General features: G+C 50.6%; 1 protein-coding gene across 4 annotated transcripts in view; it reads right to left on the reverse strand.

Moving 5' to 3' along the window:
- The window catches only part of KCNIP1 (potassium voltage-gated channel interacting protein 1), a 346,034-nt gene that overhangs the window by 98,781 nt on the left and 233,076 nt on the right, over nucleotides 1-14,177 (reverse strand). Inside the window, exon 1 of one of the 4 annotated variants that reach the window (XM_045501884.1) lies at nucleotides 2,561-2,709. The exons of the other annotated variants lie outside the window; for them this stretch is intronic. Coding sequence (XP_045357840.1) covers nucleotides 2,561-2,600 — 40 coding nt within the window. The 5' untranslated portion in view covers nucleotides 2,601-2,709. Of the gene's footprint in view, nucleotides 1-2,560; nucleotides 2,710-14,177 lie in introns of those variants that run through there. 4 annotated transcript variants of the gene reach the window in all.

Raw genomic sequence — 14,177 nt, forward strand, 5'->3', positions numbered from 1 at the left:
TATTATTTTCCCCAAACAGTATTCCTAGCAGTTTCCTCATAGGGTCTGGGGGCAGGGATTATAACCCTGGAGCAGTTTCTTCATAGGGTCTGGGCCTCGGATTATAACCGAGGAGAAAAAAAAAAAAACACCAAAACCTTTGGAGTCAGAATGGCTGCAGTTGAAATTCTGGCTCTAATGCCTATTCTTATGCAATTTTGAGAATCTCCACCTCTCTGAGCCTCAGTTGCCCCACTTGTAAGAATGGGGATATTTTGTGAAGGTGCTGTTATGCGGATGGAATGCCATGGCTTATATAAGCGGAGTCAACCTCACAGTGGCCCTCCAGGATGGTTTGTCTGACCTTTCAGTGATGAAGGAGGCAGTGTGTGTGTTTGAGAGGAGGGTGAGGGGGGTGGCTGGCCAGAGGGTGTGACTAACAGGCTGCCTGGGAAGTCACAGGGCCCAATACTTCCTCCAGTGGGGCAAATGCCACCACAGAGACCCTCTGGGCTGCATTTTCATTTCCTAACGCCATCTCTGTGGTAGAGGGTGGTCTCAAAGACAGAAAATCCCCACAGGCTTCTCTGCAAGTGGGGACAGGAAGGAAGGGTGGGCCAGGCCAGGACCCTCAACACCTGTGAGATTAGATCAGGCGTGGCATCTGGGATGGAGACTTTTTAATGAAAAGCTCTTACATTTACTGGAGAGAGAGGCCGTCTGGCATTCCCATGCTGCTGAGACTTCTCCTCAGCTCTGGAGTCAAGGGGGAGCCTCCAAGTCCTTCTCCTCTCCAGCCCCATCCCTCAAAGCATGAACAACTCTCCAGCCTGGGCCTCTGTGCTTAGTGGAGCTGAGAGGGCAGGGGGCAGGCAGGGAGCTTCCCCCTTGGGCAAGCCTCAGACTTCTTGTGTGTCACCCAGGGGATGCTAAACACCACAGGCTGATTCAAAACAGACCCCCTAAGTCTTCAAGTCAAACCAAGGTACTGTAGGCTTTGGCGGATGGCTGCTTGAGGCCCTTGAGCTTGCCCACGGTGTCACCCAGGCCCTTGGGCAGTGGCAGGGGGACCTGGAGCTTTGTCGCCTTTCTGGGATTTGCAGTGGCCTCAGCCCCTTCCCAGCACAGCTTGTCGTCATGTGAAGCAATGCCAACTTTTCGGGCATAGGCAGTGGCAGTCTGGAACATTCTCACCCTAAACTGGTGTGGGTCAGACAATCTGATGCTCATTCTGATGGAGGAATGCAGGAGATTTGCTACTGGCAGAGGAAATCTGCTTATAGGGGCTCAAGAACCAAGGGACCTCCTAGTTCAGGAGGAATGTGACCTTGTGGGCTGCCCCATGAGGGTTCCATCCCAGGTGGGGCAAGTGATCTCAGCCTGGGCCTCAGGCTGCTGAAGACGAAGGGGGATTAATGATCCAGAAGGCCAGAGAATCAGGCCTGCAGATACACATATTCTCTCTTCATTATAAAATAATTTTTTCTTATGTTGTTCAGGGCCATTAACAGCTCTGTCATAGTAGCATTCTTTGAGAGCCGCTGAACAAATGGTGAGTGAGCTATGGGAAAATGCTGGAGAACCGTTCCCATTCCCGACTGTCTTCCCTGTGAAATCCACATGGATACACACACACAAACCAAAGTCAGGGCACAGCCAGGGCCACAGTCCACAACAGCTCCCTGGGAGGACACAGGCCGCAGCTCCTGCTACGGCCACCAGTTACCTTCTCCCTGGTTAAGTCACCTGCAGCTCTGTCTCTGGTTCCCAAGTTCCCTGGGCCATGAACATGGGCTCACGTGCTAGCTGCAAGGGAGTCTGGGAAAGTGAGTATCTGGCCTTCCAGGCTTCTCAGTTGGGAAGCTGACCCTGTCTCCCACTGAACACAAAAATGGAAGAATTTCTCAAACCAAGGAAGCGTTTTCAAAGGCTGAAGTAGCCATCGTAATCCCAACCCTCAAAAGCTAAATGTCACTACATGCATCTTGTGTAACAACCCCCCTGCAATGTGCCACCCAGGCTTCTTGGGCCGCAGCCCTGGTGAGTCCAGCTTCTGACCCCGGTCTGGGCAGCAGGAGGGCAGGGAGGCCCAGGGGAACATTCCTTGGGCCCACAGAGTCAGGGACAGCAGCAGCAACTGCTTCCCAGGCTTGCCCTTCCCTGTGTGAATGTCCTGCCCCCGTCCTACCACAGTTAACTGGACGTGGGGCTGATAGAGCCTCCCTCCCAGCAGCGTCCACTCCTCCTTGGTGGGTTTCCAGGCTCATAGGCTGGGGAAGTGACACCTCCTCAGGGTGGTGTGAGAGCAAGTGGCATTCCCGAGCCCCAGTTTCCCTATTTCCTGAGTACAGGTGCTCAGACCTAGCCAACAGGGTTATTCTAAGGATTAAAGGAAGTAAAGACTTTAATATGCTGAGCATAGCACCAGCAGGCACACAGTCCATTCTCTGCAAGAGCTACAAGCGGCCACACCTCCCCTCGGCTTCAAACTTTCCAGGGACACCCAAACTCCTTCCCATGCACTGCAAGACCCTGCAGGCCTAGGCCAGCCTCCTCTCTGACCTTATCCCGTGCCACTTACCCCAGCACGCACTACACTGGGGCCTCTTGTTCTGTTCCATCCAGAGAGGCGGTTCCCATGGTGGGGAGGGGTGGGGGGACTTTGCCTCACCCTCCAAGGTCTGTCTGCATGGTCTGGATGCTTGCAGCCTGGCCGTGGCTCCGGGGCTCTAGGCGGCCTCCTAGCAGTGCGGCCCAGTTCCCCTCCCACCTCGGCTCCTGCGCAGTAGGTATTTCGAATGCTTTGCCCTCCCTGAAATCACTGTGACAGAAGGCGGAACGAGAACTCCTGCTGCCCAGGATTCTGGCGAAAGCCTAAAATCCGGGACAATGGCTGGGAAGCAGCTCTGTATACATAAATAGAACGAGCTTGTTGGATGCACGTTAGACTTGCTGAGAGAAAGTGGGATGGGTTTTGTGACCATCTCCCTCCCAGATATACAAGCAAAGGCCAGGCATTCCCAAGGGGATAGAAGGAGCTTTGCAGCGGTAGAGAGTGCTTTGGACTTTCTCCTTCCCCTCCAGGCAGGGGTGCTCCCCAGGCCACAGCTCAGTAGTGGGCAGTGGGGAGAGCCCCTCCCAGAGATGAGAGTGTTCATGTGAAGGGGAGCCCTGAGCTGTACATACAGGCCTGAAGCGTGGTGACAGAGCCCGTGAGAGAGCTTCCGGTGTCCCTGGGGACTGGGGGTGTCTGTGGACATAGAGCCTGGAGGCTGAACCCCCGCTGGAGAATTCAGGAGGCTGGGACACACGGAAGCAGCCTAAAGAGAGAGGCCGGCTGGGCGGGCTGCACGCCTGCCATCTGGTAAGGCAAGGTTAGGAGCTTCCTGTGGCCAGGGGCACTCTGAAGAAGGTATGCAGGCTGGAAGGGTCTGTGTGAGACACCCTCCCCGCCCTGCCCAGGCAGCTGCTGCCAGGCGAGAAGGGCCAAGCAGGGGCGAGGGGGGCCAGAAGTGGGGGGCATGGGGAGCTGACAGGGGCATCTATCCACAAAAGCCCGGCAAAGAGCCCTCCACCCAGGAGCCCAATGCTTGTAGTGCACCGGGTCACAGAGTGTCGCAGACAGCCCGTGTTGGCCCAGAGAAAGTCGCCAACAGCCCCAGCCAAGTCCGAAGACCTTTCCTGGTCTCTCTTTGCCAGGCGTCCTCCTGCCAGGGCCAGAAGCAGGAAGGCAAGGAAGCAGAGGGAAGTGTGGAAGCTCCTTTCCAGGTCTGAGTCTGTGGCCCTATCTTGCTTCTCCCAGCTTCCTGCCACTGGTTTCCTGTGTATCCAGGAGATGGACACCTCTGTCCTACAGCAGAGTCCCTCAGCTAGGGACGGAAGCACAAGGTCCCAGGAAGCAGGGTGTACAGGCTGTTGGCCAAGAGGATTCCTGGGTCCATGAGGAGAATCCCTGTACTGCTCTCAGTTTCAGACCACTTAAGAAAGAGCAGAAACCATTCCCTGGAAAGCCAATTAATGTGGGTGAATCTGCATATCTAAATGGGTTTATGAAAATTGCGACAAGCTCCCTGTAGACTCGGGGGTGGGTTCAGGCATGGTGAGTACGTGAAGGTTTTTTATTAGTTAGGATGCTTCTTGTTTTATTTCTCCCCAAATTTAACTTTATCTGGTTTAAGTAATAGAGGGCATTCACTAGCTCCTGGATCTAAGGTGTCCAAATACAGATTTCAGGTATGGGTCGATCAGCCCTCAGCATCATTTTCTGTAATGCTTGATTCATCCTCACGTTAGTTCTATTAGGGACTCATGGTGAGTCCCTCCAAGGTAGTAAAATGGCTCTAATAGCCCCAGCCCTCATTTTTGCACTAAACTCCTTCCAGAGAATGCTTCTGTCTTCCTAATCAACAAACTAGATTTCTGAGCTCAAATCTTATTGAACCAGTTGGGTCTCGGACCTTCCCTACACCAGTGGTTAAGGCCAAGGGAACCAATGGGATTAAACTGCTGGGTGCACACCCATCGGAGCCCCCGTCCAGAGCTGGAGGTGGGGTGATGTCATCTCAGCTCGGACAGCACAAGGCAAGGGCGGATGGATGTTGAGAAGACACCCCAATGTCCACCATAAAGTTCTCCTGGGGGAAAGAACATGGAAACGATGTTCTTTGGTCATGTGCTATGAACCAAGCCCTATGTTCCTTTTTACAACACACTGCACGGTATGTGTTTTTATTTCCATTTTTGAAATGAGTAAACTGAGACTCAGAGGTTTGTAGTTCGTAACACTCTTGAGGTTAGCAAGGGGTAGGCTCTGGGTCAGGGCCTTGGGTCACTTGCCCTGGCTCCTGCCATCTGCTGAGGGGGTTCCGGCTCTGTTGCTTCCCTACCTCCATCTCCTTCTTTAGACCTTTCACCCTTCCTCCCATCTGGAGGTCTGTGATGGGGGATGCCGGCACAGTTAGGTCTGAAGATCCCTAGCTCAGAATCCAGTGTTAACTGTGGCAGGAACTTGCAGAATCCTCTAGTTTTCCCTAGCACCATGAACTATCATTCCCCTTACAGGCTGTTAGGTAAAGGCACAGAGAGGGCAAGAGGTTTTATTAAGGTCACACAGCAACTAATTAAGGGGCAAGAACAGCAAAAGCCAGAAGGCCTGAGTTCTGATCATGACTTCTCTCAACTGCTTTCGGTTGTCTCTGGTGTTTGGGGCTGACACAGCACAGGAACCTAGTGTTTCTGTCCTGGATGCTGACGGACACTGCCAGTACCTTCAGTCCAGCTTCACACATGGGAATCACTTCGTCCAAGTCCGTGTCACCCTGGGTCTGACTGTGAGCTTCTCAGGGCCTGCCAAGAACTCCGATCCAACAGACCTCCTGGTGTGCCTCCTGCCCGAAGTCTCCCAGCAAGGCTCTGTTTGGGCCCATTAGGCCCTGACCCCTCAATGAATGCCCTGCAAGAGGCAGGGCTCACTCTTCCTGGGTTACAGATGAGTAAGCCAAGGCTCAGAGAGTTCAATCACTTGCCCTGAGTCATGAGGCAGGCTACTAACTTGGATCACACACTGGTGCCTGACTCTGCCAACTTTGGCTGAGGCACTGGGGAAGGGTTTAACGAGGAGGCGGCATTACATCTGTTGGGAAGGGAGAGGAGAACGTTAACCAATCAAAGGGTCCCCTTCTCATTGGTATGGTGCTTTTCAGATGAGATCCCTTGCCCAGAGAGTCACTCACTCATTCATTCAATCATCCATCCCTTCAATAACTATTTATTGAGCGTCTACTATGTACTAGGCACCATTCAGGTTCTAAGGCTACAGTGGTGGACAAGACAAGGTCTCTGTCCTTAAGAAGTTTCTGGTTAGGTGATGTTTCAACAACAGTGTGAGGCAGCCCAGATGTCAAATTGTCATCCCCATTTGACAGCCTAGGAAATTGAGGCTTAGTCAAATGATGTGACTGGTCTAAGGTCACACACATAAATTGAGTACCATTACTAGGATTTGAATTTCAGTTCTCCAGTCCCTTCAGTTACACTGCCCTGACCACCAATGAGATGGCAAAGGGGAAAATGTCAGTTTTCTTTTTCTTCTTCCCTCCCTCTCCTTCCTTTCCTTTCCTTTCCTTTCCTTTCCTTTCCTTTCCTTTCCTTTCCTTTCCTTCCTTCCTTCCTTTTTTGGCATAAAAATATAGAGAAGATTGTGTATCTTTACTAGGCTCTATGTGGAGAGTTGCAGCCACAGGGGACACTCCCTAGGCCTGGGGACCCTCCCTGAAGGTTCCAGAACTTTGCAACCAAGGTCCTCGTAGGGAAACCGTTAACACACATGTAAGTCATTGCAGCCAACCCGGGGTTTTTAATCAGGCAGCATTTAAACTGTCCCATTTTGTCTGTGATTGCGCCGGATGTTTACATCATTTGTAATGAGACAAATTGGGACAAATTGCCAAGGACACTTATGTAAATGAAACCAACAGAAATGTTCCCATCTCCAGTGGTCCGTTGGAGGCCTTCTTTCACTCTCTGTTTCCTTTCTCCCCAGGGATGTTTAGGGGGAAAAACTGTGCTTTATATTCTGAAAACCTTCTCCCTGGGCAAACAGAACATTCCCTATAGGACAACTGCTTCACATCTCTGGTTGTAATTCTCTCCTTTGTCTTATTTACTTTCTCCTCCACCTCAAAGGAAAAGTAAGCACACAATAAATGCGATTGCTTTAACTTGCTCGTCTTTGTCTTTCCTGCACAGAGGGTGGGTAAGACCTGCATTTCCTGGAGTCTGTCTGCAGAACCTTTGGCGGGCCATAAAAAAAGATGGGTAATTCCATTGAGCTTAGGGAACAGGGCTACTGAAATTAACCCAGTCTTTCCCGCAGGAGAGCCTTTGCTGTGCATGAGTGATGGGACTTTCCAAGAGCGGATGTGGTTATAGGATCCAGAGTTCCCTTTGTAGGAGACCTCTTATGGAATTGGTCATGAGCAAAACCAGCTTTGGAAAAAGTCAAGGGACATTAAAATATAGAGAAGGCATGCTAAAACGCGTCATCTCCGGGCACATGGGTGGCTCAAGTCGGTTGAGTGTCTGACTCTAGATTTCGGCTCAGGTCATGATCTCATCGTTCCTGAGATCCTTTTTGACAATGCAGAGTCTGTTTGGGGTTCCCTCTCTCTCCCTCTCCCTCTGCCCCTCCCCTGCATGTGCTCGCTCTCTTTCTCTCTCTCAAAATAAATAAATAAACCAAAAAAAAAAAATGAAAGAACAGTTATAAGCACTAGGTGCTTCCACACGTGTTCTCCAATTCTCAAAACTACATTTTGCAACTCAAAATATCATCGTCACTTTTTGGGGAGGCTTGGTGGGAAAAGGGTCCCATAGTCAGCCATTGGTGGAGCCAGGATATGAATCCGAATTTGCAGATTTCTGCTACTCCAAAGGCTGAAATTATATTTCTTCAAAGGCTGCTGCCACTACTAAAGTAACCTGCTCCCCCACATCCCCGTTCTGCCTCTTCTGAGGTGACACAGCTCTCTGAGCTTTCTGGAGGAGAGATAGTAGAACCACCACCAAAATGAAATAAAGAATAGACACTGTTTATTGAGCGCTTACTATGTACCAGACAGGACTTAACCTGCATCAATTCAATTAATCCTCACAGCACCCATACGAGGTAAGTATTATTATCACCCCACTTGACAGATAAAGAAACCAAGGCAGTTCAAGTAGCTCAAGGCCCCAGCAGCACATGGTGAGATCTGGATTCAAGTGCCAGACTCAGCTGGCATTCCTCTGATCCCATGGCTGTGTAGGGTGCCAGGCGGTAGAGAATTCGTTTTGCCCTTCCTGCAACTTTAATCTGGGGGAAAACCTCACACTGCTGGGATTCTCTCTGCAAGAAACGAGGGAGATCATGATTGTAATGGGGATGGTTTTTTTTTTTTTTTTTTTTTTTTTTTAGGACAGACAATTAATCAGGAGTATTAATGAAAATGCCAACTCTATTATTGCAGAAACTTAAGTAATTTATTGGGAATTGAACTCAGGCCATTAAAATGTTATTATGGGCTTGTCAGTCGGTGCTGGCGTGCTTCTGTTACGGAACCACTGCCTTAATGAAATTGTTCGGTGTTCCTGATTGAGAGCTGATGATGTCTGGGTGTGCTGTACCGCGGGGCGGGGGGGGGGGTGACTTCCCACAAATGCACGTGGCGCTGGATCTCCAGGCTGGGGCAAAACAGCCACCATGTTCTGTCTTGCTTTAACCACCTGTGAGGCTCCTACTATGCACCAGGCACTGACAAGGGGAAGTACACAATGTAGACGCAGGCCCATCCCTCAAGGAGCTTGTAAGCGTATGTGGGAAATCCATGCACAAAGATGGTGGCACGAATGTCAGGAAAACAGCAAATGCAGCGATGTGAGGAAACTCAGTTCTGGCTCACGGTGGATGGGAGGCTTCCTGTAAGAGACGTCTCCATGCAAAACACATTTCTGTCCTGCTGAGTTGTTTTTCTCCCCTAAAATCCGATGGGACTGATTACAAAAATTTGTCATATGAAGGCTCTAGTGCACAGCACACACCTCAGTGGGGATAACAGCATCTCCACGGGGGTGAAAATTGGTTCTTCCCGGGGATGCGGGTGTGTGTGAAAAAAAAAAAACTTACTCTTACTATGTTTAAAGCACAGCTATCCATGTAGTACATAAACGGGAATAGAGTATATTTCTGGTATCAAAATTGCATTAGTGATCACCACTAATTTGGTGAAAGGGCAGGTTAGAAAAAGAGACAAGCCTCAGCAGAGGAAGGGAGATTGAAGCTGGAATTTTAGGGCAAAGCAGGTGTTTGCCAGGTGGAGACAGGTGATTTGAGGACAAAGAGATCTGACACGATAGTCACTGAAATGTGAGAGGTGGACACGGCTCTGGGTCGGGGGTCTTTAGCAGGAGACAGTCATGATCAGCTGTGAATTCTAGAAAAACCTCTTTGCTGGGTGAAGAGTGGATGGTTCCAGAACTCAGTCCAGGACCTGAAGGGCTGTTGCAACAATCCAGGGAGAGGCAGAAAGACTTAGGGGGAGGAACCAGCAGAGCCCACGGACTGATTAGCCATTGGGGGTAGATGGGGAGTCAGCCCTAGGTTTCTGGCATACCCAAAAAGAGCAGAGCAGGACACAGAGCCATTGTCTGAAAGAGGGTAGACCATGGGTCAAACTGAGTTCCCTGAATTATGCTGGCCACATTCGCTAAAAGCTGAACCTAACCTCGTTAGTCCGGGGCAGGGCCATCAGTCTGTTCGCCTGCCGCCCTGACAACGACACTGCACACCACTAAATGAATTTGCTCCTTCTCCCTAGACTCAGGAAAATGGGAGCAATCTCTGGGGAGGGCTGTCTGATCCCTGACCTCCGGTTCACCCCAAGGAAGCAGTGCCTTTTCAGTTCTGTAGGCAGAGGGCCTGTTTGCTGTCATTTGCTGTCACTGAGGTTCCCAGGCTGTGTGAACCTCCTCTCCAGTCACCCCCGTTAGTCTCAGAAGAGGGGAGCGAGTGCTTCTTCCTCCTGATGGCTTAGTTCGCTAATTGCGCTCAATTCCTCCGCACTGTGCCCAGCAGGGACCGGCTGTGAGCTGCCAGCATTCTGGGAAGCTGGCTGGCCCAGGCCCTTGGAAGCCAGGCCTGTGGCTGGGCAGGAGATCTGGGAGAGGCAAGTGGGGGGCAGCGGCTCAGAGCGGGAGTGTGCTTTCTGCCAGGTGTTTTCTGGAGCTGATGCCTGCCTTTGGCCTCCTGCCCCTTCTGAGTGGTAACTGGGCGTCTGTATGTCCAGTTCCCCGTGGACCATAAGCTTGCTGAGGACAGGGATTCTGTCGTGGACATCTTTGTCTTCAGGATCTGTCCAAACCTGCCACAGGGTGAACAGCCAGTAAATGTCTGTGCATAAATCAAGGGGTTTATTCACTAGAATGTAAGCTCCATGCGGGCAGAGATTTGTGCCTATTATGTGTGCTGCTGCCTCTAAGCACCCAGTGCAGTGCCAGGCAAGTATTTAATAAATACACATGGAGGAAGTGAATGAGCACATCCTCCCTCTCAACCACCCTGCAAGGTGGATGTGGCAGATCGCATCGTTTATCGTAATGTTTCACTCCCTCCCTTTCCAGCCCCACTGACTCAGGGTTTGGCTCTGTGACTTGCTTTGACCAATACAGTGACTGGGAACCCCGGCCTGACTCCAAAGTCCCTGCCTTTCCTGTGTGAGCTGCTAGGTCAGGAAGGGTTTACATTGGGGGTGGGGCAGGGTGGGCTTTGGAGGTGAGTGTGCTGGCTTCCTGGAAGGTAGCCGTGGTCGTGGACTCTAGGAAAGAAGGGAGGCTGCACAGATACATGTCTCTGTGGCCCTGACCCCGAGTGGGTTTGGTATCTCCCAACAAGGGCTATATGGATGGTTCCACATCATCTGACCTTTTCTTGCTCTGAGCAACTGGCCCTAACTCTCTGCCCTTGGACTCTTGCTACACTCTTTCGTGGCCTGGTTTTCATGGGAATTAACTTCACTTTTCAGAGATGCTGTGTGGTATGGGGTAGAGAACTGAGCACCAGGTGTGGACAGCTGGAGTACTGGATCCGCTGAGGTCTCTCTAGGGACCCCAGAGAAGCAAAGCCCCTCTCAGCACCTGGGCTTTCACAACTGTGAACCAGGGGTTTGAACCACATGGGCTCAAATGCTGGCCCTGCTCGGATGCTGAAAGCTGCCTTCCTTCCCCACGTGCACTGGGGCTGAGAGCCATCTCTCCTCGAATCCAGGGAGCCTGAGAGAGCAAGTCTGAGATCCTCAGGAAACAAGTGGTAAATCAGAGTCAAACTGCCAAGCCAGAGACCTGGAATCAAGTCCTACCTTTGGGGCTTCTTCCCTGTGTGACTTTTGAAAAGTCAGCTCATTTGGGGGACCTCAGTTTCCTGGTGCAGAATATGGGCAATCATAGCTAGAGTGCAGAGTTGTTGAAGAGGCAAAATGAGATGATTTATGTGAAAGAACCCTGCCCATACTAGGAGCTCATGAAGTTTGAAATAGGCATCTCTAGAATAGTCCTCCATGGAGAATGGGGGGCATCCCACTGTTGATGGTGGCAGGAGACACGGACACAGGCTGCCGGCTTGCATGATTCACTCCATCAGTTTATCATCATTGGGCCATTTGTTAAGAATATTAGCGGCCATTTAAACACACTGCCCATCAGCCCACTGAATTTTTAGAACAACTCCACAGAATAGGTAGAATATTCTCTCATTTTCTACACGAAGAAACTGAAGCATAGGGAGGGAGGGAATTTTGGAAACTGGCCAAAGCCACTCAGTTAACGAAAGGTGTAGCCAGGATTCAAATCTGGGTCAGCCTGGCTCCGAAGTCCTGGCTTCTACCAGCTATGCAAGGATGCTCGCCGGGCTTCTCAGTCTCAGGGCTGTGCAGGAGCATGAAGCCAGGCCATCGTACTGTGTGTCCAGAGACACTGCTTGGGCCCTCTGGAGCTGCTTTCACTGAACTGTGCCTTCCTAAGTCTCCATGGGTCGACACTGAGGGGAAACTTAAGGAACCAGCCCTTGCACGTTCACGATGGTGTTTACAATAGGGATTTGGTTAGAATAATCGCAAAGGGCTTGCAAGAAATCTTTCCTAGACATCCACGTCAGGAAATAGTGTGTTCTCATTCTAAGGAAAGTGGTTCACAGATTGGAATGGGTTATCACCATCACCTGGAGAGCTTGTTAAAACACAGATGGCTGGACCTCACCCCCAATTCTGGGCTGGAGCATGATAATTTGTACATCTCACAAGTGCTCAGGCGATGCTGAGGCTATCGGCCTGGGGACCATATGTTGAGAACCACTCCTGTGGAGATTTGCATAACAGACCTTGCTTCCTTCTTTGCAGGGGCAGCAAGGAAGCTCACAGCCAAGTGGCCAAGTCAGGAGCCACTCCAGGAACGTTTTCCATTCTAACTTTATGCCCGGCTTCCCTTTATTTTTCCTGTTTGCATTTGCCCATTTGTCACAATTTCCTCCCTCACAAAAAAAGAGCAAACCTGCATTTAAAAAAATTTCGTTCAACTGTATGTCTGTACACATCACCAAAAACCTTGTGCAATGCACGAAAAAATAGGCTATCGAAAGTCTCAGTGAAGGGGCTAAGAGCTTAGATTGCAGCGTTGGGCTGACAAGGGATTCAAATTCAACCCCTTTACGCATCAGTTTCCTCATCTGTAAAATAATAACTTCTGCCTCATAAGCCCTTTGCAGAGACTGCATGCGGTAACACACGCAGTTGAAGTGCTTAGCACGGTGCCTGACATAGCTCGATAAATGGAAGTGATTACTGTAATTATGATCGGGGAAAAAAATAGCCTCGTGGCTGTCACTGATCTCTGTTGACTCTCCCATGTGACTGGAAGGAAGAAAGGAAGCGCTTTCTCATTGTGTGCGATAAGAAGTCGCCGTGGGGAAACAGCCTTCTCTTTTCTGGTCTTTGCTGTCCACGGTTCTGCAGGAGACACCGTGAACAACACACACCGCGGTGATCAGCTTCTCCTGCCCAGAGCATGACGCTGTGGGGAGCACTGGAGACCCCATTATACTGCTACCACACTGGGAGGAAGCAGACATCTCCCTGTGGGAAAGTGATGAAAGGTAATGATGAAAGCACAGAACCCAGGCCGACACAGCCCTGACTCCGAGCCAGAGCAGCTTCCCTGCCTCCACCCAGGAACATGCTTCCGACGAGGGCCTTAATCCAGGGTTTTAAACTTTTCCTCCAGCAGAGAAGCCTTTCCCCCTGCACAAGGAGCCATATGGCCTTGTGGCTGTCATTTCCCTGAACAAAGTGCGGTCGCCGAATTTCACCTTCATGCTAATTTCATTATGAGTCTGTCAGGTAGACAGAGTTCTCCCCCTTTTATGGGTGAGTAAACGGAGGCTTGGAGAAGCAGAGGTCACACACGATGCCATCTGACTTCAGCAACTATCTTCACGCGACTATAATGTGTAATCCAACCAATCTGCTGCCTCTGGGTTCAGAGCTCGTCCAGCTGGATGCATGCCCCTTCCCCTTCACCACACTTTATTCTTCTCTCGGGTTTGCTTATCAACAACAATGATGGCTGGATGAAAGGGGTCTTATCTGGAATGAGGTTAGCTGTGTCCTCATTCTCAGGAGAGTCTGGGTCCTGGGCAACAGCTGTGGGAGGCTGGGGAAGGGGGCAGGATATGGGGTGTGTGTCAGACAGAACTCTGTATAGGTTTGGTGCCCACTCTTTCCCTGCCCCCCCCTCTGCTAGCCATAGCATAGGCCATCAGGTGCAAACCTTCCAGATAGCATCCAGGTGACCCAGACAGGCCCTAACTCAAGGGACGTGACCGTGGAAGACCTAGTGGAACAACAGGTGGGAAGCACGTGCTGAATTGTAGTGGAGAGAGCACTGGACCTGGGCTCAGAAAACCCAGTTCTAGCCCTAGTGCTCCCGTTTGCTAAAGGTAGTGTGATCCTGCGTATGACCTGAGTGCGAAGCAGCCACTCCAGACAGCCCAGTTTCCAGCTTCACACCCATCTTGAGGCCATATCCTTCATTCCATCCTTCCTACAGCAGGCTGAATAATGGCCCCCAAGATGTCCTTATCATAATCCCTTAAAGCTGTGGATGTTCCCTGATATGGCAAAGACTTTGCAAATGCAACAAAAATAAGGGTATTGAGATGGGACACCACCGAGGATTATCTAGGAGGGCCCTAAATGAAATCCCATGTGTCTTTATAGGAGGAAGTCAGAGGGAGGTTTGACACATTCAGAAGAGGAGGAGGCAATGTGGCCAAGGAGGCACACATTGGAGGGATGCAGCCACAAGCCAAGGAAGAGTGATCACCACCAGAAGCTGGGACCGGCAAGGAACAGATCTCCCCTATAGACGTTGGAGGGCATGAGGCCATGACAACACTTTGATTTCTTGATTTCAGCCCAGATATACTGATTTCAGATTTCTGACCTCCAGAATGGTGAGAGAATTCATTTCTGTTTCTTGCAGCCCATCTACTTTGTGGCTATTTATTATAGCAGCCACAGGAAACAAATACTCCCCACACACAGATTCAATTCTAAAAGCACTGGCAAATCAGGAGGATTTTACTGAGTTTTATGGGGAGTGTGAAAAATAATTCA

Source organism: Leopardus geoffroyi, chromosome A1 (assembly GCF_018350155.1).
Source record: "Leopardus geoffroyi isolate Oge1 chromosome A1, O.geoffroyi_Oge1_pat1.0, whole genome shotgun sequence".
NCBI classification, from domain to species: domain Eukaryota; kingdom Metazoa; phylum Chordata; class Mammalia; order Carnivora; family Felidae; genus Leopardus; species Leopardus geoffroyi.